We start from the raw sequence: 23273 nt of genomic DNA, 5'->3' as shown, positions 1-23273 counted from the left end.
GCTATACCATCTAGGTTTGTGTAAGTACACTCTATGACACTCACACGACAACAAAATCACCTAATGACGCATTTCTCAGAACATATTCCCATCATTAAGAGGCATGACTGTACTTGGAAGCAATCTAAAAAGTACTACGTTACAAAGCCAAAAAGCTTACAAAATAAAACAAGAAGGGTTACAAAACAAACCATCAAAATTTGCTCTGACATAAACTACAGCAATGACAACTAATTTTCACAAAAGGCCTTAGATGCATTAAACGGTAATAAATTGAGGAAACATATGTCATCTCTAAGAAACTTGGGGAAGAACACCTATTTTCAAAGGAAAAAACACATCACTAAGACCTGGCTCTTCTCCTTAAAGAAAGCCTACGTCTTACCTTCTGCCAGGGATGCAAAAGCATTGATGAGCCTGGCCATGTACTGCCGCACCACCTCACTCTTGGAGTGCAGCAGCTGAAGCACACTCCTCTGTGGGGAAAAACAACGAAGTTCAAGAAAAGTCAGAGAGAAACATGTCTCCTCCACGGTCTGGTGTTCTCTTCCTCCACGTGAATTTATTAGAGGTGAAATAGACAGACTAAAGCCAAACATTCCATCTGGGAATCTTGATTTCCAACTGATTTTTTTCTGAGAGTTGGCAAAAATAAGTTATTCAGACTCCTAAATTAAAAGAATTAATTATACAAACACTTAGAACAGTGACTGACACAAAGGAAGCAATACTATTGCTATTATTGTTGCTGATGTTTTCCCGGATTAGAATGATAGATTCAACACATGTATCTAATCTTGCTCCCTCCAAACCACAGTAAAACTACAGTAAATGGATTTTTAAAAGAAACACAAATTCTCAAAGACAGAGAGAACAGCACGAGAAACTGTAACAACACAATTCTGTAATCAGGAATGCAGGATGCTAACAGACTTAGCAGACCCAAGAATGCCAAATAGGCAGTGAGAGATTAGCCAGTTTATATCACTGAATCCCCAAAAGGCTCAAGAACTGGGAAAAAACAAAGAATGAATGAAAGCCGTTAAAGCAGCAGCTGGATCCCACTCATGCTGCTCCTGCACAACTGCCCTCCTGTGGACCTCCCACCAAAGTCTAGGAGTGCGCTCTTTCAAGGGTAACACAAAGGGTCTCTGGATAGGGGACACCAGGCACAGGTGAGCAGGGTTTCCACACCACAGTGGGGAGGGGGAGTGCCTAGATGCAGAGCAAATGCTGAACAGAGAGAGCCACTCCCAGGCATCTTCCTCTTCCTCTTCCTGGCTCCTAGGACACCGGCAACCAGACCCTTATCCTCTAGGCAGGAGATGAGATGATGCTTCTTGGAGGAAATGACCAGCCCAAGGGAAAGAACTAGGGATCCTGAAATAGAAATTGCTAACAGATGGCCCACCTGGATCACCCTCAGCAGAGCTCTAGTCTACAGGCCCTACTCTCATCCTCAGAACTTCCAATTGGCTTTTCAGTTCCCCCATTCTAAACACTAGGAGATAACCAAGGTCTACCAGAAACCCAAGAAAAGTTTCCAACATGCAAAATAGAGTCAAAACAAATGGCGGGAGGGGAAGCAATTTGGAGGAAATGAGACGGTGCAGGGAGAAGAAAACTAAAAACAAAAAAATTTGTCACTAATGTCCTCAGAGACATAAGAAGGTATATTGTATCCATGAAACAATAGGACACTGTAAAAAAAGGAAATGAAAAACTCAACAGAAGGGTTGGAAAATAAAGATGAGGGAATCTCCTAGAAAGTAGAACAAAAATTAAAATATGGAAAATATGAGAGAAAAGATAAAAAAATTAGAGAATCAGTTCAAGAGGTCCAACATTCAAAAAGAGAGAACAGAGAAAACAGAAAGAGGAAATCATCAACAAAATAACTCAAGAAAAGTTCCCAGGACTAAAACTGTCAGATTGAAAGGGCTCACGAAGTGCTCAAAATAATGAATCAAAATACACCTCATGAAAGACATTAATGGGAAATTTACACTGGAGAAAATGAGAAGATTCAACATGCATGCTTCTAGAAAATCACAGGTCACATACAAAGGATCAGGCATTAGAACAGCAACAATGAAACCTAAAAGAGAATGGAGCAATCTCTTCAAAAATATGAAGGAAAATTATTTATAACCCAGAAATCTGTACAAAGAATAAAGATATTTTCAGACATACACAGTCTCAAAAAATATACTCCTGAGAGTGACGTCAGCGTCACGGCGGAGTGAGCTTTCCTATAAACTCTTCCCCCAATAAGATACAACAAAAGGAACAGTCACAGACCAACAAAGGAATCCTAGACAGTGAAAAGCAAGATCGGAAAGATCCACACTGCTGTACATCTGAAAGTGGAACATGCTGGGCCCCCAGAGGAAGTGGGGAGAGGTAAGGAGACCTCCTTTCCCTCCCCATCAGATCAGCGATCCCGGTCCGCGAGGCTCCCAGAGAGGGGGGAGGGGCAGCCATCTGCGGGGAAACTGTAGCTCTTTGGGCTTTCTCAGCCAGTGGGAAACTCCGACACAGAGGACTCAGAACTCCTACAGGGCCACCATCAACATCTGAGCACTCCAGAGAGCGGATAATGAGGGGCGAATAAGAAGTCCCCCACGCCAGGGACCCAGCGGGCAAAAGAGAGAGTGTTCCCCCCGCCCCCCCACCCCGCTCCCGGAAAGCAGGACCCTGCAGTGCAGCTGACCAGACCAGACCAAGCGACCGGCAGATTGCAGTGAATAGCCGCGGCAGAGCGCAGGGGGCTCCGATTACACAGCCCTTTACCCCCACGCGGTGGCGGGGGGTAGAAATTGCAACCAGATATTTCCAGGATGAGGAAAAACAAAGCCAATACAGGAACCACAATGCAAAGGTACTGAAATCATCAGACCAGAAGGAAAATGACAAGCACCCAGAAACCAACCCTGAAGACACAGAAATCCATAACCTAAACGACAGAGATTTCAAAATAGCTATCGTAAAAACACTCAACGAAATACGAGACAACACAGACAAACAATTCAATGAGATTAGAAGTTTCTTCACAAAAGAGATTGACATCATAAAGTGCTGATGGAGATGAAGAACACAATGGAGGAGATAAAGGAGATTCTGGAATCTTTAAAGAACAGAGCTGACAATATGGAGGAAATAATTAGCATTATAGAGGACAGGAATACAGATATGCTCCAGATGGAAGAGGAGAGAGAACTAAGACTAAAAAGAAATGAAGAAAGACTCCGAGAAATATCTGACTTGTATTAGGAAATGTAACATAAGAATTATAGGTATTCCTGAGGGAGAAGAGAGGGAAAGAGGAACAGAGAGCCTATTCAAGGAAATAATAGCTGAGAATTTCTCAAATCTGGGGAAGAAGCAGGAAATACCAGTCAGCGAAGCCAACAGATCATCTAAATACGTCAACAGGCAAAGGCCCACTCCACCACATCTAGTGGTAAGGCTGGCCAAAGTCAATGACAAAGAAACAATATTAAGGGCAGCTAGACAAAAACAAACAATAACGTACAAAGGAACTCCCATCAGGCTCTCAGCGGATTTCTCAACAGAAACTTTACAGGCTAGGAGAGACTGGAATGATATATTCAAAATACTGAAAGACAAAAACTTTCAGCCAAGAATACTCTATCCAGCAAAAATATCCTTCAAATATGATGGAGAAATAGTAACTTTCCCAGACAAACAAAAGCTAAGGGAGTTCAGGGCCACGAGACCCCCACTACAAGAAATACTCAAGAAGGCCCTCAGGCCTGAAAAAAAGAGAAAGGGAATACAAAGCTTGGAGCAAGGAGAAAAATAGGTAGACAAACTCAGAAAAATAGTAGATCTTTAATGGAATAGGTTAGCAACCACTTAAATACCAAAATCAAAGATCAAAGGAAGGAATTCACCAAAAATAAATTTAACCTCATCACTATAAACACACACCCACAACACAAGATAGAATAAGGTATAACAAGAACGACTTAGAAGGGGAAGAGGAAAGTGATTGAATTGACTTAGTATAAGGAAATAGGAGGCCATCAGATAATGGACTATCTCATACACAAGATTTTTTATACAAACCTCAAGGTAACCACTAAACAAACAATCAAAACAAAACCACATACGATAAACAAAGAGAAAACTAGAAGAGTCATAAGACAGAACAACCAAACTGAATTGGCAGTCCAAAATAAATGGGACAAGAAACAAAGGAAATGCAAAAGAACCAGGAAATAAGTGACAAAACAGCAACATTAAGCCCTCATATATCAATAACTACCCTAAATGTAAATGGATTGAACTCTCCAACCAAAGGTACAGAGTGGCAAGATGGATTGAAAAGCAAGACCCAACAATATGCTGCCTCCAGGAAACACATCTCAGCTCTAAAGACAAGCACAGGCTCAGAGTGAAAGGATGGAAGACAATAAACTCCAAGCTAATGGCTAACAAAAGAAAGCAGGTGTTGCCATACTCATATCAGACAAAGTAGACTTCAAGATAAAACAGGTTAACAGAGACAAAGAAGGGAAATATATAATGATAAAAGGGACACTCCACCAAGAAGACATATCACTTATAAATATATATGCACCCAACATAGGAGCACCAATGTACATAAAGCAACTATTAACAAACCTAAAAGGAGACATTAACAACAACACAATAATAGTAGGGGATCTTAATACCCCAATTACACCAATGGATAGATCATCCAGACAAAAAGTCAATAAAGAAATAGTAGACTTAAAGGAAAAACTGGACAAGATGGACCTAGTAGACATATACAGAGCACTCCATCCAAAAACAGCTGACTACACATTCTTCTCAAGCGCGCATGGAACATTCTCAAGGATAGACCATATGTGGGGAAACAAAGCAAGCCTCAATAAATTTAAGAAGACTGAAATCATAACAAGCATCTTTTCAGACCATAAGGCTATGAAACTGGAAATGAACCATGAAAAAAAACTGAGAAAGTGACAAAAATGTGGAGATTAAACAACATGCTACTGAACAACCAATGGATCATTGATGAAATTAAAGGAGAAATCAAAAACTATCTGGAAACAAACGAAAATGAAAATATGCCATACCAAACCATATGGGATGCAGCAAAAGCGGTCCTGAGAGGGAAACTCATAGCGATACAAGCCCACCTTAACAAATAAGAAAAAGCCCAAATAAGCAACCTTAAATTACACCTAACAGAACTAGAAAAAGAAGAACAAACAAAGCCCAAAGTCAGCAGAAGGAGAGAAATAATAAAAATCAGAGCAGAAATAAATGAAATTGAGACCAAAAGAGCAGTAGAAAGGATTAATGAAACAAAGAGTTGGTTCTTTGAGAAGATAAACAAAATCGACAAACCCTTAGCCAGACTTACTAAGAAAAAAAGAGAAAAGGCTCAAGTAAATAAAATCAGAAATGAAAGAGGAGAAATTACAACGGATACCACGGAAATACAGAGGATTATAAGAGAATACTATGAGAAATTATATGTCAACAAATTGGACAATCTAGAAGAAATGGATAAATTCTTAGACTCATACAACCTCCCAAAACTGCAACAAGAAGAAATGGAGAATCTGAATAGACCAATCACAAGTAAAGAGATTGAAATAGTAATCAAAAACCTCCCAAAAATAAAAGTCCAGGACCAGATGGCTTCTCTGGTGAATTTTACCACAGATTCAAAGAAGATTTAATACCCATCCTTCTCAAACTATTCCAAAAAATAGAGGAAGATGGAACACCTCCTAAATCATTCCACGAGGCCAACATCACCCAGATACCAAAGCCAGACAAAGACAATACAAAGAAGGAAAATTACAGGCCAATATCGCTCATGAACATAGATGCAAAAATCCTCAACAAAATATTGGCAAACCGAATACAGCAATACATTACACCATGATCAAGTGGGATTTATACTAGGGATGCAGGGATGGTTCAACATCCGCAAATGAATCAATGTGATACACCACATCAACAAAACAAAGAATAAAAACCACACGGTCATCTCAATAGATGCAGAGAAGGCATTTGACAAGATACAACATCCATTTATGATAAAAACTCTCAACAAAATGGGAATAGAAGGAAAATACCTCAACATAATAAAGGCTATTTATGACAAACCCACAGCCAACATCATACTCAACGGGGAAAGACTGAAAGCCATTCCTCTGAGAACAGGAATGAGGCAGGGCTGCCCACTCTCACCACTCCTGTTCAACATAGTACTGGAGGTTTTGGCCAGAGCAATCAGGCAAGAAAAAAGAATAAAAGGAATCCAAATAGGTAACGAAGTGAAACTCTCACTATTTGAAGATGACATGATTTTATATATAGAAAACCCTAAAGAATCTGTTGGAAAACTATTAGAAATAATCAACAACTACAGCAAAGTCGCAGGGTACAAATCAATCTACAAAAATCAGTTGCATCTCTGTATGCTAATAACAAACTAACAGAAAGAGAGCTCAAAAAGATAATACCATTTACAATTGCATCAAAAAGAATACAAATCTAGGAATCTTACCAAGGAGGTGAAAGACCTATACAATGAAAACTACAAGACATTACTGAAAGAAATCGATGATGACATAATTTTTTTTTATAATTTTGTTTTATTTTTTTTTATTTTATTCCCCCAAAGATACTTTCCCCCAGTAGATAGTTGTCTGTCATAGTTGCACATTCTTCTAGTTGCTGTATGTGGGACGCAGCCCCAGCATGGCCGGAGAAGCGTGTGTCCTGCGCACCCGGGATCCAAACCCAGGCCGCCAGCAGCGGAGCGCGCGCACTTAACCGCTAAGCCACGGGGCCGGCCCTCGACGATGACATAAAGAAATGGAAAGACATCCCACGCACATGGATTGGAAGAATAAACATAGTTAAAATGTCTATATTACCTAAAGCAATCTACAGATTCAGCGCAATCCCAATCAGAATCCCAATGACATTCTTCACAGAAATAGAAAAAAGAATACTAAAATTCATATGGGGCAACAAAAGACCCCGAATAGCTAAAGCAATCCTAAGAAAAAAGAACAAAGCAGGAGGCATCACAATCCCTGACTTCAAAACATACTACAAAGCAATAGTAATCAAAACAGCATGGCACTGGTACAAAAACAGACACACAGATCAATGGAACAGAATTGAAAGCCCAGAAATAAAACCACACATATACGGACAGCTAATTTTCGACAAAGGAGCTAAGAACATACACTGGAGAAATGAAAGTCTCTTCAATAAATGGTGTCGGGAAAACTGGACAGCCACAGGCAAAAGAATGAAAGTGGACCATCTGCTATCGCCAGTCACAAAAATTAACTCAAAATGGATCAAAGACCTGAAGGTGAGACCTGAAACTATAAAACTCATAGAAGAAAATATAGGCAACACACTATTTGACATTGGTCATAAAGGAATCTTTTTGGATGACATGCCTACCCAGACTAGGGAAACTAAAGAAAAAATAAACAAGTAGGACTTTATCAGATTAAAGAGCTTCTACAAGTCAAATGAAACCAGAATCAAGATGAACAGACAACCCACCAGCTGGGAGAGAATATTTGCAAAACATACATCTGACAAGGGGTTGATCTCCATAATATATAAAGAACTCACACAACTGAACAACAAAAAACAAACAACCCCATCAAAAAATGGGCAGAGGAAATGAACAGACACTTCTCCAAAGAAGATATACAGATGGCCAATAGGCACATGAAAAGATGTTCAACATCATTAATCATCAGGGAAATGCAAATCAAAACAACACTAAGATATCACCTCACGCCCGTTAGAATGGCTATAATCACCAAGACCAAACACAACAAATGTTGGAGAGGATGTGGAGAAACAGGAACCCTCATACACAGCTGGTGGGAACGCAAACTGGTACAGCCTCTATGGAAAACGGTATGGAGATTCCTCAAAGAATTAAAAATAGAGATGCCCTATGATCCAGCCATCCCACTACTGGGAATCTATCCAACAAACCTGAAATCAATAATCCAGAGAGGCTTATGCACCCCTATGCTCACTGCAGCATTATTCACTATAGCCAAGAAGTGGAAGCAACATAAGTGTCCCTAGACTGACGACTGGATCAAGAAAAGGTGGTATATAAATACAACAGAATACTACTCAGCCATAAAAAAAGACAAAATCGTACCATTTGCAACAACATGGATAGGCTTGGAGGGTATTATGTTAAGTGAAGTAAGCCAGAAGGAGAAAGACAAACACCGTATGATCTCACTCATATGTGGAATATAAACCAACACATGGACAGAGAAAACTGTATTGTGGTTACCAAGGGCAATGGGGGTAGGGGGTGGGCACAAGGGGTGAAGGTAGAAATATATATGGTGATGGACAAACAAAAATGTACAACCCAAAATTTCACAATGTTAAAAACTATTAAAACATCAATAAAAATATATATATATATATACTCCCCACCCATCCTTTCTCTAGAAGCTATTAACTAAAGGATGTGCTCCATCAACCAAGAAAATAAGTCAAGAAAGAAGACAATATGGGATATTGGAAACAGAGATTCAATTCAGGAAATGGGTGAAAGGAATCAACAAAAGTTTGATGAAGAGAGATTTCTAGAAGGCAACTGTGCACCAGATGTAGTGGGCTACCAGTCCAGACTGAACCAAGATGAGTCCAGAGAGTGACATATTGAAGGCTGTCATTCCCAAGATGCCTATTGCCATTGCACCATCTTAATTTAGGTAAAATTTTTATTGAAATATAACATCCATACAGAAAACTGCACACATCATCAGCTCGATGAGTTTTCCCAAAGTGAACATGTGGGTAACGAGTAACCAGATCAAGAAACAGAACATTACCAGAGCCCCAAAAGCCCTTCTGGGGTCTGCTTCCAAACCCAGGGCAACATCTCTCCTGGCTTCTAATGTCATAGGTTAGTTTTTTCTGTTTTTGAATTTTTTTAATAAATGAAATCATGCAGTATGTACTCTTTTATGTCTGACTTTTTTCATTCAACATTATATTTGTGAGATTCATCCGTGCTGTATGTTTTGTGTCCCTTCTCATTGCTTGATGTATCCCATTTTACATCATTAATTAATTAACGATGTAATTAATTAATCCATTCCACTGTTAATGTACATTTGGGTTACAGTCAGTGCTTTGGTTCTTGTAAGTAGTGCTGCTATGAACATTCTTGAACATGTTTTAGTGAACATATGCACACATTTCTGTTGAGGTTATACTTAGGAGTGGTTTTGCTAGGACATAGAGTATGCAGTTTTAGTAAATACTGCCAGTGGCCTGAAGTAGTCCACCATGTAACATGTAATGCCGGGGTGAAGTGAGCCCAGGCTCTTATCTGTACTTGGATAGCCTTGACCATGCGCTGATGAAGTTCCAGCTCCCCCTTCCATACCCTCCTGTGTGGAGCAGCTGTGGACAGTCTTCACTCCACAGAAGTGCTCTCAACTCCTGAGAACTAGAAGTAGACCAGGTGAGCTTGAAAACCAAAATTACAGAGCAGCTCACCTTCCCCTCGGCTATATACATTGCTGCCAGATAACCAGTGACCTTTCAGCCCTGCTAGATGCCCTATGTTTCCCAGGACTCTCCCCTGACCTTGATTACCAATGTCTTCAGAGGGGATCAATAAATGCCCAGGGAAGCTATGTCTGATAATAATCCAGCGATTTTGTTCATGTCATCTTCTCCTAGGTGCCTTCATCTAACATGGGAACAGTACCCTTTCCTTGCAGAGCAAGGTTGGTGCTTCCTACGCAGCAAACACAAAATCAAACACTGCATTATTTAGGGTACATACATAAATGGTGAAACTGTAAAGAAAAGCAAGGAACTGATTAAGACAAAAGTCAGCATGTGCACACCCATGTTCAATGCAGCATTATTCACAACAGCCAAAAGGTAGCAGCAACCCAAGTGTCCCTCAATGAATGAATGGATAAACAAAATGTGGTATATACATATAATGGAATATTATATAGCCTTAAAAAGGAAGGAAATTCTGACACATGCTACAACATTGATGAACTTTGAGGGCATTATGCTAAATGAAATAAGCCCAGTCACAAAAAGACAAATATTGTATGATTCCACTTATATGAGGTACCTAGGGGAGTCAAATTCAGAGAGACAGAAAGAATGGTGGCTTCCAGGGGCTGGGAGAGGGGGGGAATGGGGAGTTGTTGTCTAATGGATACAGAGTTTCACTTTTACAAGATGATAAGAGTTCTGGAGATCTGTTGCACAATAATGTGAATATACCTAACACTACTGAACTGTATACTTAAAAATGGTTAAGATGGTAAATTTTATGTTATGTATCTTTTACCACAATTGTTTTTATAATTCAGGATGGTGGTTACCATTTGATGGAAGTAAAGGGGGTATAATCTAGAACTTCCAAGCTACTGGTAAGTTTCCATTTCTTAATCTGAGTGGTGGAAACACTGTATTTGTTTTATTATTATTCTTTAAACTGTTCACATATTTTTTCTACACTCATCTGTGTGAATGATATATTTGACAACTGCAAACACGCTTCTGGAAAATAAGACAAAATTACTTAGATTTAAGCAATCACGCCTTTGTATAAATGTATATATTATGCTAGACACGTAAAAGTGTCAAATGTGGAAAAATTGACATCGCAGCACCTCTAGCAGCATCAAATGTAGCTACATGACATCAAAACGATCAGCTAAAAATGAAAAACTCAATTCTTTGCAATTTCGTTAGATTTGAATCAAGTTTTTTGGTCTAGAACAGTGGTTCTCAAAGTGTGGTCTGGGACTAGCAGCATCAGCATCACCTGAAAACTTGTTAGAAATGCAAATTCTCAGGCCCCTTCCCAGACCTACTGAATGGAAACTGTAAGTGGGCCGAGTAATCTGTGTTTCAGTGAGCTCTCCAGGTGCTAATGCTGCACCTTCAACTTTGACAACGACTCAGCTAGGTGAACTAACCAACCAGTTCAATTTCCTGACTGAAAGGACCCATTTATCTTGGTGTCATGGCAACATGGCACGCATGTTACGCAACAAGTTTTCCTGCTCTGCTAATTCTCTGACATCTTAAGATAACTCCAGCTCATTCATTATTAACACAAAAAACCACAGCAATTAAAAATAATGACTTGAGGAAGAAATGACATCTTCAATGGTTATAGAGAATACAGCATTTTATTTTATTTTTTTATTTTTTTCCCCCTTTTTCTCCCCAAAGCCCCAGTAGATAGTTGTATGTCATAGTTGCACATCCTTCTAGTTGCTGTATGTGGGACGCCGCCTCAGCACCGCCGGACAAGCAGTGCGTCGGTGCGCGCCTGGGATCCGAACCCGGGCCGCCAGCAGCGGAGCGCGTGCACTTAACCACTAAGCCACGGGGCCGGCCCCTACAGCATTTTAACACATATATAACACAAAACCTTTCATTAGAGGTCACATTATTTTTTTTAAATACAAGCAAGAAAGAAAAAAGCACTGCCAATTAAACTTGAACAGGCCATTGACGATTAGATACACTCTGATTTCAGAGATGCTAAAATGGGGAAGAAAAGTATATCTTAGATTCAAGGAAATATAATAGTTCAGAAAGAATCAGTATTGAATTTGCTCTTTGATTCTGAGTTTGTAAGTCATAACAATATATGATTCAACTGCTTCCTGCTTTATAGGCTGGTTTCAATGCCATTACAAATACAAACAGAAGAAAAAAAAGAAAATAAGTCAAGAATTTCAGAGAGTATTTTTCAAACTTAACACAACTCTCTCATGGGAACAATAAGACTACATTCAAAGAATAAACTGGCAACTCAAAACTCGTGACTATCATCGCCTGCGCACACAACAGATTAACATGTTACTTAGCTTTCACTGGGTGCTGTTCCATCAGCGATCCTAAGAGGTATTGATACTCCACTCAGTGCACACACTGTGAAGCTTAATAATGGGGAGATAAAGTATTTAGAGTATTCTGGATGAACCTTCAACTGAAATAATGAACACAGTGTCTTTTTTACACATGCCATGTTCAAGATCTCGATCCTCCTCCTGTACAGTGAAGTCTAGTAACAGGTAAGGGGGTGAGTAGTGGGGAAGAGAATGACTGTGTATTGACTACTCTGTGCTGGGCCCTGGGTGAAGTACTTCTCACACGTGACCACATGCAGTCATCTCAACAACATCACGAGGCAGGTGATGGCTCCTTCTCAGGGATGAGGACGCTCCCTGACATTCAGAACCTTGCATCATTTCCCACTGCATCATTAGACCCATCTGGTCCAAAGCTATATACAAATAGTGTTAAAGACACATTTTAAGTCAGGCCCAGATGAAAAACATTTGAACTGGCTTACCTACTTTGCCCATCATAAGGCCTGCTGAGTTTTCAGACTACTGGGAGCAGTGGGGTGAGGGAAAGAGTGTGGAATTTGAGAAAAAGAAAATGGCAGAGAAGAGCTCCCGAGTCGACACAAGCAGCTCTAACTTGTTTAGGACTCTTTATAGAGGTGAAAAGTGAGCCAGCATCCAGGGGAATAGCAGATCTCACTAGCTAACAGAAGCTCCAGGCTGACATATGGTCACAATGCTAAAATATACACAGAAATGAAAGCCCCCCCGTAAGACCCTTCCCTAGAAAGGAAGGCTCTGGCTGGGCTCTGGCCCCTCTCTCACCAACCTGGCTGTGGCTGTGACAGTCCAAGAGGTCATTGCTGACGTAGGCCTGCAGGACGGTCTCCCTCTGCTCTCCAGGATGGGACGTGGTCAAGCGCTAGAAGGGAGAAAAACAAAAGTAACAAGACCTAAGTCTGAATATGGAGAAAGATGCTCATATAGCAGGTATGTTTTAAATGGCAGTACCAGTAACTACACATTTCACCAAAAAAAAATGAATAACACCCAGCTGGGGGGCTAGTTAACCAGCCAACCAGTCAATTAACAAGAAATTATGCTGTTGTACTTCCTAATAGGTGATGTAGGAGTCAATTACACATAGGAAATCTCCAGAGAAGAGACGTGGTGAACGCTTGGATTGTAAGCGTGCAGATAAGGGAGAGCTCACCAACGCCTAGAAAGGGATTTTTTTTGCAGGAAGGGGCTCAAGAGTTGGCCCCTGAAGGATGAGCAGACTATCAGCCAGCACAGGGGAACGTGAGCATGGTGGGGGATGGGGAAGTGTGGTCCAGCTCAGGGAGGTGAGAAAATACAGGTGCATTTGGGTGCAGCTCAATGAGGGGGGCACAGGGAAGGTTGTGGAGGGCTTTGAATGATTGCACTGCCAACAAATGAGACTTTATCCTATAGGGACTGATACAGCAATACTGTGAATAGAGTGTGTGTGTGTGTGTGTGTGTGTGTGTGCGTGTGTAGGGGTTAAGCTGGGTAAAATTTTATAGATTTTTGAAAAGCCATGAGTCTGTTGTGTTATTTTAAGTAAAAATTTACTTAATATCCATAGGGCTAAAAGAAAACTGTTGCATGGGGAGCATGTGAGATGTGTGTGCACTTGTGGGTGTGTACAGGTGTGAGTCAGGATATGAGAAAGCCATGTGACTCACATGAGCAAGTGTCCTTGCTCTTCCAGGAAAATCTGACTAGATAAAGATCCCTGAGACCACAGGCCCCGCTCCAACCAAGGAGAAGCTGGACATGTAGAGAACAGCGTGGGGGAGAAGACAAGAAGAGCGGCAGACCCCTAGAACTGAAAGGTGGAGGGCCCCAGAGGCAGGTGTTGCTGACAGATCAGACCCAAGCAGCCAAGGAGGGCGGCCCTGAGGGAAGAGAGGATATATTAAAGAAGGGCAGTGCCAGGAGGGTCACTTCTGGGCGCTGCCACCCATCTGTTGAGTTTACTGAGGCTACTGCTGGGCTAGGGTGGAGGTGTGAGGGCCTGGACTGGGGGCACTTGTGGGGTCACAGACAAAATCATCAGAAATTTGTTTATTTTTCCTGGTTATTCTGTCACAATGTCATTCACTCAGCAAAGGAATACCCTGTCTCACCAAGAAGCCCGGTAGCAGGGACTGACAGAAAGTGCCAGGTGGACAAACTAAGAGCCAAAGAAAGGATGAGTTTGGTAACTCGAGCAGAGAGAGGCACATGTCCAGGGCAGGCATGGCCACTGGAGATTTCTCATGCCGCCCCACCCACTCCAGTTAACTGACGCAAACAAAACCAGAGCAGACATCACTGACTGACCACAGGACTCTCTGCTGATCCTGGACGTGTCCTCGGAGTACTCCTCAAGACCACATTCCAGGAAGCACTATCAACCATCAGAAGCACAAGTGAGGAGACCTTTTCCTATCCAAAGATAGAGAAATTGCTCAAAGGCATTTTGATGCCCTAATACCCTGAAATTCGGGGATCCATGAAGGGGTGTAACACTATTACAGGGTGAGTTAGAATGGATCATCCAGGTAGAGTCAACCAGTGTAGGCTTAGGCCAGCAGTTCTCAAAGTGTAGTCTGGGGAACCCTGGGGGTCCCCAAAACCCTTTCAGGGGGTCTACAAGGTCACAATTATTTTCATAATAATACTAAGATATGATTTGTCTTTTTCATGATCGATCTCTCAGAGGCTATATGAAATGTGACACTGTCACAAATGGAATGCAGAAGCAGATATACGAGAATCCAGCTGTCCTCCATCAAGCCAGACATTAAAGAAATTTGCAAAATTGTAAAACAATGTCACTCTTCTCACTAATATTTTGGTTTGAACAACAGTTTTTTTTGGGCCAGCCCGGTGGCGCAGGCGGTTAAGTGCGTGTGCTCTACTGCGGCGGCCCAGGGTTCGCCGGTTCGGATCCCAGGCACGCACTGACACACCGCTTGGCAAGCCATACTGTGGCCGTGTCCCATACAAAGTAGAGGAAGATGGGCACGGATGTGCCCAGGGCCAGTCTTCCTCAGCAAAAAAAAAAAAGGAGGATTGGCAGATGTTAGCACAGGGCTGATCTCCTCACCAAAAAGAAAAATAGTTTTTTTTTTTTTGGGCCGGCCTGGTGGCGCAAGCCGTTAAGTGCGCGCGCTCCACTGCAGCGGCCCAGGGTTCACCAGTTCGGATCCTGGGAGCGCACCGATGCACTGCTTGGCAAGCCATGCTGTGGCAGCATCCCATATAAAGTGGAGGAAGATGGGGCACGGATGGGGCCAGTCTTTCTCAGCAAAAAAAAAAAAAGGAGGAGGATTGGCAAATGTTAGCACAGGGCTGATCTCCTCAGAAAAAAAAAAAAAAGAAAAATAGTTATTTTTTGTAAAAAATATGTTGTTTATGTTATGTATTGGGTTTATTATTGTTCATCTTAAATGAATTAATAAATATATATTTTGTATTTTCTTAGTTTTAATTTCTAATACTGTAAATGTTGGTAGATAAAATTCACAAAAACAAAACCTCTTTGGGGTCCTCAGCAATTCTCGAGAGTGTAAATTGGTCTGAGACCAAAAAGCTGGAGAACGACTGTCTTAACTGTGATCAATCTGAAGAGTGGGAAGAGAAGCAACAATTTAGACTAGGCTTTATTTCCCCTAAAGACTCTTAGTAAGTTTTCACCCTTGACGTCTGCTCGTATGGCTGCACAGTAATAGCTGAATACAGAGGTCTCTGTGGGGTTGTAGTATGAAAACAACTCTGTGCTCTAACACACTGACCCTCACTAGCTGTGAGCGTGGCTCCTGACCAGGAAAAGGCCAGATGACAGGGCAGTTTCCTGGCCTTGAAACTGCACACATCAAATTATCAAGTGAAGGCAATGGTAACTTGATGTCAATATAGGGTTTTTTAAAAAGAGGCCAAGGCTACCTTCAGAAGCTGCTTTTAACGTTAGCTCTTGGTGTCAGCAAGCAGCAGGAAGAAAGATTTTTAGTAGATAGATGGGTTAAAAGACACAAGCAAGGTAGCCAGCCAAGAAAACCAGCATGGCTTTTTTTTTTAACTTCAAGGGAAAGGTACGTACCCAGCGCAGAGCCTGCAACAAGAAGGCTTTCAAGCGGTCACTCCCCAAAATCAAATCCTTCTTCAGTTTCTCATAATCCAAGGAGGGCAGCAGCGGGACATCCTTCAACTTCCTACTCAGCAACACAAGTTCAAAGAGAAAGAAGAGGGAAAAGGGCACGTTCATTATACCTTCTGAGTATCATGACATCCAATCTAGAGCTGCTCTGACAGAATGGACCAGCAGTGGCCCCCTTGTTTTCTCTATGCTCCTGGAATTAACTTCAGGCTTCCAGAGAGAGGGCTGGGTTCCAGGCTCCCCACCCCAGTTTCAACTAGCTCAGTCTACCTTTTCTGTTGTATGTACTATGGTTTTGTATAACATTTTTCCTAAAAGGAGGAGCCTCTGACTAAACAGGTTTAGAAACCACTGCATTCACATTAGGCCAGGGCTCCATATGATGGGGATGATATCACCCTGGAGGCACCATAACTTTTCATCCAAGTTCTATTTAGAATGCTGACAAAGCCAAAGGCTAGTAGCATCAGCAGGCCCCAAGAGTTCTCCCTAAACACCTGAAGCCACTGTCCCTCTCAAGCTGCAGAGACCAGACTGGGGGAACGTTAGGGACAGACCAGAGGTCAGGAAACAACTGCGAAGAGTAGGTGCACAGTCGACCCTCCAAGGAGGCAGAAGGGCGTGGTCAGGAAGTGGCATGGGGGACAGACCTGTGAGATGGGTAGTCGGCAGGACAATCTGCAAACTGTCTTCAAGAGGACTCCAAGTCACAGACCTCAGGGGAAGCCAAGTTTTGATTAAGGGAGATCTCTGTCCAGAGATCTACACAGTGAGAATGACCCAACACTTGCCTTTGGTTGCCCAGAAACAAAGGAACCACCTCAGATGCCTTGTCACTAGAACAAGTGTCTTCATATTTTGTTTTGTTGAATAGAAGGAGATTGCAATGTATGGAAAAACTTATGAAAACTGAGGTCTGTTGTCTAGTTAATAGTATTTATCAATGTTAATTTCTTCCTTTTGATATTGTACTATAGTCATATAAGATGTCACCATCGGGGAGGCTGGGGAACTCAACTTCCTGTGAACCTATCATTATTTCAAAATAAAAAAACTAAAAAACAAAAACAAAACATGATTCCTCTAATATTGTGCCGGTAGTGTTAATACTTCCAGCACAACATTAAATGGGGATTCCTGAAGAGTTGGGTGAAAAGACTAAAGACGTAAGGTTTCGTTTTTTTGTGTGTGAGGAAGATCAGCCCTGTGCTAACATCTGCCAATCCTCCTCTTTTTGCTGAGGAAGACTGTCCCTGGGCTAACATCCGTGCCCATCTTCCTCCACTTTATACGGGACGCTGGCACAGCATGGCTTGCCAAGTGGTGCGTTGGTGCGCGCCCAGGATCCAAACCGGCGAACCCCGGGCCGCCGCAGCAGAGCTCACGCACTTAACCCCTTACGCCACCGGGCCAGCCCCGGTTTCCTTTGTTTTTAAGGGTAGAGTGGCAACTGAGACCATACCCCTGGGAGGTAGCATTTGGTCTACTTTAAATTTTCTTCTTCATACATTCCTATAGCATTCAAATTTTCTATAATGAGCATGTATTACTTACATCATAAGAAAAAATTTCATGCTAGTTTTTTTCACTATTAGTTTTTAAAAGACAAAGTAAGATCCTCTCATAGGGCGTGGAAGAAAAGGCCAGATAAGAGAACAACAAAGGAGATCTCAGTAAACCCTCCTGGGGAGGAGAGTCTTCTCCTTTATACGTCAAACAGTAAACCCACCTACGTGGCACATTGGTTATTTTGACACTTTTTTTCGTGAGGCAGATAACCATTGTGAGTTTAATAATTAATACAGATTCTTTTAAAATTCCAATTCTAAATAACTGGACAGTATTCTTCAAAAGTGTCAAGGCCATGAAAGACAAAGACTGAAGGACAATTTCAAATTAAAGGAAACAAAGACATCACAACTAAATGAAGGTGTGATCCTGGACTGAATCCTGAGCCAGAGAAAGGACACAGTGGAACAATTGGTCAAATGTGAACAAGGTCTGTAGACAAGATGATGGTACTATATCAGCATTAATTTTCTGATTTTGATAACTGTACTGGGCTTGTGTAAAATATTAACACTGGGCAATCTGGGTGAAGGGTATATGGGAATTCTTTGTACTATTTTTGTGACTGAAACTATTTCAGAATTAAAAAAAATGTTTTAATTTAAAATTTAAACAGGCTCTTGTTATAGATAAAAAACGTTGCAATTGTAAAGCCAAGTTTGATAATGTTCTATAGCTGGAGTACTTTTATTGGAGGGAAGAAAAATCGTCATATTTGGGCTATACTTCCTTGCCAATAATGGCAATATTGCCAACTAAATTTAACACCAACTAAGTTGCTCAGCGATCCCACATCTCTGTGGTCCAGCCACTCTCCCACTGTCCAAGAAGACTGTGTCATATCCTCTCCTCTGTCCTCTTAACCCCTTCCACCAACTACCCCCCTTTACTCTCTGCAGGTGACCTTGCCTCTTACATCACCGGGAATAACATTAGCAAACACCCAGATGTTTATTAAGTCCGTGGCACAGTACAAAGTGCTTTATACATATTAACTCATTTTTATCTTCACAAAAATCCTATAATACAGTTACTATTATTATTCTCATTTTGAGGAAACTGAGGCACAGAGAAGTTATATAAGTGGTCCAAGGTCACAGAGCTGGTGGCAGAGGCGGGATTTTCATCCCAGCAGTCCGTGCTCTTAAGCACCACATTACACAGCCACCATCAGAAGAGAACAAAGCGCAGGGTCAATGTCAGACTCAGGCAGCGCTGCAGGCGGAGGGTGTTGTGTCTACCTCACATATCTGAGGAACATCACAGTACCCGCCGCGGCCCCGCAACAAAGCTGGCTCAGAGGGTCACCAGAACCCATCCAAGTCCTCAGGTCCACACCAAAGGTTCTCAACTTCCTTGCTACTGCAACACACAAGCCTGATGAAGTTCCTGTGCATCAGACACCCCCGTGGGTGATGACCTAATTGATTTCAGAATGCTCAGGCATACACAGAGCTATCCTCTGGCCCTGGTTACAGTGTGAACCAGGAGAGAACATAAAATTTAGACACTGCAAAGCTCTGTTGACTGCCCTTTGACAATAGATTAAATTGATTCCTGTGGAATATCATAGGAACAATTCAATAATTTTTTCCATTGGATGCTACCTCACCAACATAAATAGAATTAACACTAAAAGACACTTCCAGGACCGGCCCCGTGGCTTAGCGGTTAAGTGCGTGCGCTCCGCTACTGGCGGCCCGGGTTCAGATCCCGGGCGCGCACTGACGCACCGCTTCTCCGGCCATGCTGAGGCCGCGTCCCGCATACAGCAAGTAGAAGGATGTGCAGCTATGACATACAACTATCTACTGGGGCTTTGGGGGAAAAAAAGGAGGAGGATTGGCAATAGATGTTAGCTCAGAGCCGGTCTTCCTCAGCAAAAAGAGGAGGATTAGCATGGATGTTAGCTCAGGGCTGATCTTCCTCACACACACACACAAAAAAAGACACTTCCAGTTTAACAGTGTTGCTTATAATTAATGGTATTTCCTTTAATATCCACACGTAGCTCTAGCTAACCAAATGCATTCCTCTAAGCCACTGTTAAGATGCACGTTCATTACAGCTACTGAGGATTGCAGTTTTACCCACGCCTGTTCTCCTTAATAATGATTCCTAAGAGCAATTACTTACACAGGTGCCAAGGAGGCTCTTAACATGGTTGAAGCCTGTGGGGGAGGAGGACAGAAGAAAACAGACCATGTTAAACATTGATAGCAATGCATTAATCCTAAACCACTATAATAACACAAAATCAACAGATTTGCAAAGTTTTTGATTCACCAGCATTCTCCGACCATAATCATATATGGTTTAAAAATTAGCCCAAGTCAGAGTTAAACAGTACACCAGTGATGCATTTCCTAGGACACCCACCCTGGGCTTGTGGCTACTTCGCTCCAAGGAATACGCTATAAAAAAATGGGTGGGTTCTCTCCCACCAAATTTCCAGAGGCATTTAAAGCTGCCTAGTCAAGGACACCATAAAGAACAAAAGCTATGAAAATCACTTTATCATCCTGTTTTCTCTTTATTAAGATTTTCTCTTAATATAAAAGTATAAAATGACACACGCATTCTGTACCAAGTCAAACACTACAGAGGTGTTTATAGAAAAATCAGTTCTCTTCCCACCCCACTCTCCTCTAATCCTGTCTCTAGGCCAAATCATTGCCTACTTTACAGACATTCATTGTCTCATTTATTTATTTACTTTTTGCCACTACAGGAAATGCTGTATTAAACATGTACGAAAATTGACTGAGAAACAAATAACCAAATGCTGCACATGGTGCTTGTTTGGACGACTCAAACCAACTGGAAAAAGGTATTTTGGAAAAATAAGGGAAATCTGAATATGGACTACACTGATAGTATATGACACTAAGGAATTAGTGTTAATTGTATTTGGCATTGTGGTTACATTTTGTTTTTTAAAGCCCTTATCTGTTAAGAGATAAATATTGAATTATTTACATGTAAAAAGATAGAATGTTTGGAACCAGTTTTAAAGAACTCCAGGAAAAAAAAATAAGTAGAGAAGAAGAGAAGACATCTCAGTCCTCCGTGGAGCCCTTCCTGCAGGGGCAGGCAGCGGTTCTTGGTCCCCTCTATGTCACCACAGCCCTCGAACAGTCACTATCCACGCTTATCATATCGAACTGGGATTATTTTGCAATTATTTCTGTCTTTCTCCTTTAGCAGACATTGAATTCCATAAGGGCCAGAGATACATCACACTCCTGTCACCAGCATCTGGGACAGTGCCTGGACATACAGAGGCATCAACCAACATTTACTGAATGAATGAATGAAGACTGACTTCCAAAAGTGGGCACTCCAGAATCCTTATCGACTTAATAAATCGGCCCTGGCCCACAACCCTGGTCTCCACTGCTTCCCTCTGCAGTGTTTACAGACCACACAGATTCCCACTTCAGAGACAGCAAATGGCTCATGACCATGTATACCTTTATATTTTTAACTCTTGATTTTTTTTTTAATTAAAGGAATTATCTATTCCCGTCATTGGTTTAAATAGCAAGGAGTTCAGAAAGTAAGTTTGAAATGTCATCTAAATTACTCATCTAACACATTAAGGAGACCGAGAAGCCAAGAGAATGAGTCAAATAAGGACATGGCCATACTGAAATATTTACATAATATATACACAAAATATTTTAAAATTAGTGATAGTGGCTAATCCATATTTCCACAAATAAAATTCATCAACAACCCTCTTTTTTCATAGCAAAGAAAATGTTTCTGTCTTTTAAAACACTGATTCTCTTTTGCTAAACTCTATACCACTCTATGTATCCTTTGGAGAAATTAATTGAAAAGTGTAATAACTGACCCTTTTGTGAGAAGAGCCAGTATGTTCAACATTATTGAGACTTTATTATCCAATCAAGTGAAAAAAAAAAAAAGCTGGAGATGAGCTATAGGAAGAATGGCCCAACATGCTCTTAATGAGACAGAAGGAGGCTGCGGTATTTCTCTCATTCAGTAAGTACTTTCTGATTGCTTACTATCTGCCAGGTCTCTGCGAGGCTCTGGTGATGCTCGGTGAACAAAGCAGAGCCCTCTTCTCAGAGAGCGTGCAACCCAATGGGGAATAATGACCAGATAACTCTCCGTGCCTCATCTGCAAAATGCTGGCAATAATAGTAGCAGGGGGTCCGGCCCCCAGTGAGAGCAGAGTCAGCATAGCTTCCCCTTCGTTTCTGCCGGAGCTGCTAGAGCTGAGAAGTACTGAGCTCCAGCTTAAGTTATGAAGCTGAAGTTGACTTTAACGTTGACACCTGGGTATAAACTTGCCCAAGGAACAGAGACTCACAGCAGGCTGTAGCTGCCACTTCCTTCCCCCTAAGCGGAGGCATTAATAGCAACACTCCAACACTACGGGGCTACTCTGAGCTCCTGACTAACCTTTACTGTGGACTACATTTCCAAGTCATCGCCACCAGCTGCGGATGCTGCTCTGTGTGTGGGCGGTGTGAACACAGTTACAACAGGCTGGCAAAGAAGAACCTCAGGAGGAGAAAGACGGGAGAGGCTCCAAAACAGTCAGTCAGTTGGAGTAATTTCCCTCACGAGCTAACAATGGACTCTGAGCATGTATGGACAAGCCTCAGAAAGGAGCCCCTTGCTAAGGAGGCTCTGACAGCAGCCCAAGTTGGTGCTGTGCGATTTCCAGGATTTTATGCTGGGAGCTCAGGGAAAGGCCTCGACGGCCTGGGGGATCTACAAGGAAGCCGGTGCTCCCAACCACAGTGGATGAGTGAGTAGGCAGGTGGTGGTTTCCCATCCGAGGAAGCACAGTAGGAACGTGGGGCCACCTCCACAGGGCGCAGGTAGAGGACAGCGGAACAACGAATGCACCAGCCCATCAATTACTCACTGAGCACCGCAGTGTGCCAGGCTCAGCGTGGGCTCTCTGGACCCCTCGGGCATGGGAGAGCGACGTGGCAGCAGTATGCCTCCATCACCTCTCAGCTGCAGCCAAGGCCCCTGAGCCCGGCCCTCACAGCAGCTACTGGTCCCTGGAGCTGGTGGTCATGGCTGGGGAGGAGGGTTTACTGGGGCCACACAAGCCTAGGAGAGCTCTTGGTGACAACAGCAGGATGAGGGGCTTTGTTACTGATACATGAGAGCAGGAAGTGTGTTTAGAGAAATCGGTATGAGGTGTGGTAACATGACAAAGAGTGTCCCTCAGTCAAAATGACTGGAGGTTTCCTGGGCCAGACAGGGGTGAGCAGTCCTTTACAGTGGGATGCTCACAAGTCTTCAGTGTGCCACGGAGCATCATGCATCTCAGCACACAGCACGTCCCAAACATTACGTCGACATTACATCGGGGGACAGGGAGATCCTGTGGGATTAGTGTTTCTGGGCACCTACTTTGGAAAATGCTGCTCTGCAGGATGGCGGCAGGTGTGTGCAGCCCAGGGAGGGTCAAAAAGAAAGAGCCATGACTGGACAAGGCGACAGGAAGGCACAGTTTGGGACTGGAGACCTCCTCAGACCAGGCCTGTTCACCGCCAGCCCTTCTGCCCTGGCCCTGCTCACGTGGGACTCAAGCCGAACCGCTGAGGCAGCTGCGCTGTGCAGGAGAGCAGGTGAAGAGT

General features: G+C 42.4%; 1 protein-coding gene across 8 annotated transcripts in view; it reads right to left on the bottom strand.

The window, feature by feature from the left end:
- ARMC9 (armadillo repeat containing 9) overlaps positions 1-23273 on the bottom strand; it is a 150494-nt gene that overhangs the window by 85435 nt on the left and 41786 nt on the right. For all 8 annotated transcript variants that reach the window (XM_058533192.1, XM_058533190.1, XM_058533191.1 and 5 more), the window contains 4 exons: positions 19777-19811; positions 16015-16126; positions 12733-12825; positions 386-476 (listed from right to left, as the gene is read on the bottom strand). In XM_058533192.1, coding sequence (XP_058389175.1) covers positions 386-476; positions 12733-12825; positions 16015-16126; positions 19777-19811 — 331 coding nt within the window. The remainder of the gene's footprint in view (positions 1-385; positions 477-12732; positions 12826-16014; positions 16127-19776; positions 19812-23273) is intronic.

This window comes from Diceros bicornis, chromosome 37 (assembly GCF_020826845.1).
Source record: "Diceros bicornis minor isolate mBicDic1 chromosome 37, mDicBic1.mat.cur, whole genome shotgun sequence".
NCBI classification, from domain to species: domain Eukaryota; kingdom Metazoa; phylum Chordata; class Mammalia; order Perissodactyla; family Rhinocerotidae; genus Diceros; species Diceros bicornis.
Note: the sequence above shows the minus strand (reverse complement) of the source record. Positions and strands in the feature narration are given on the sequence as shown.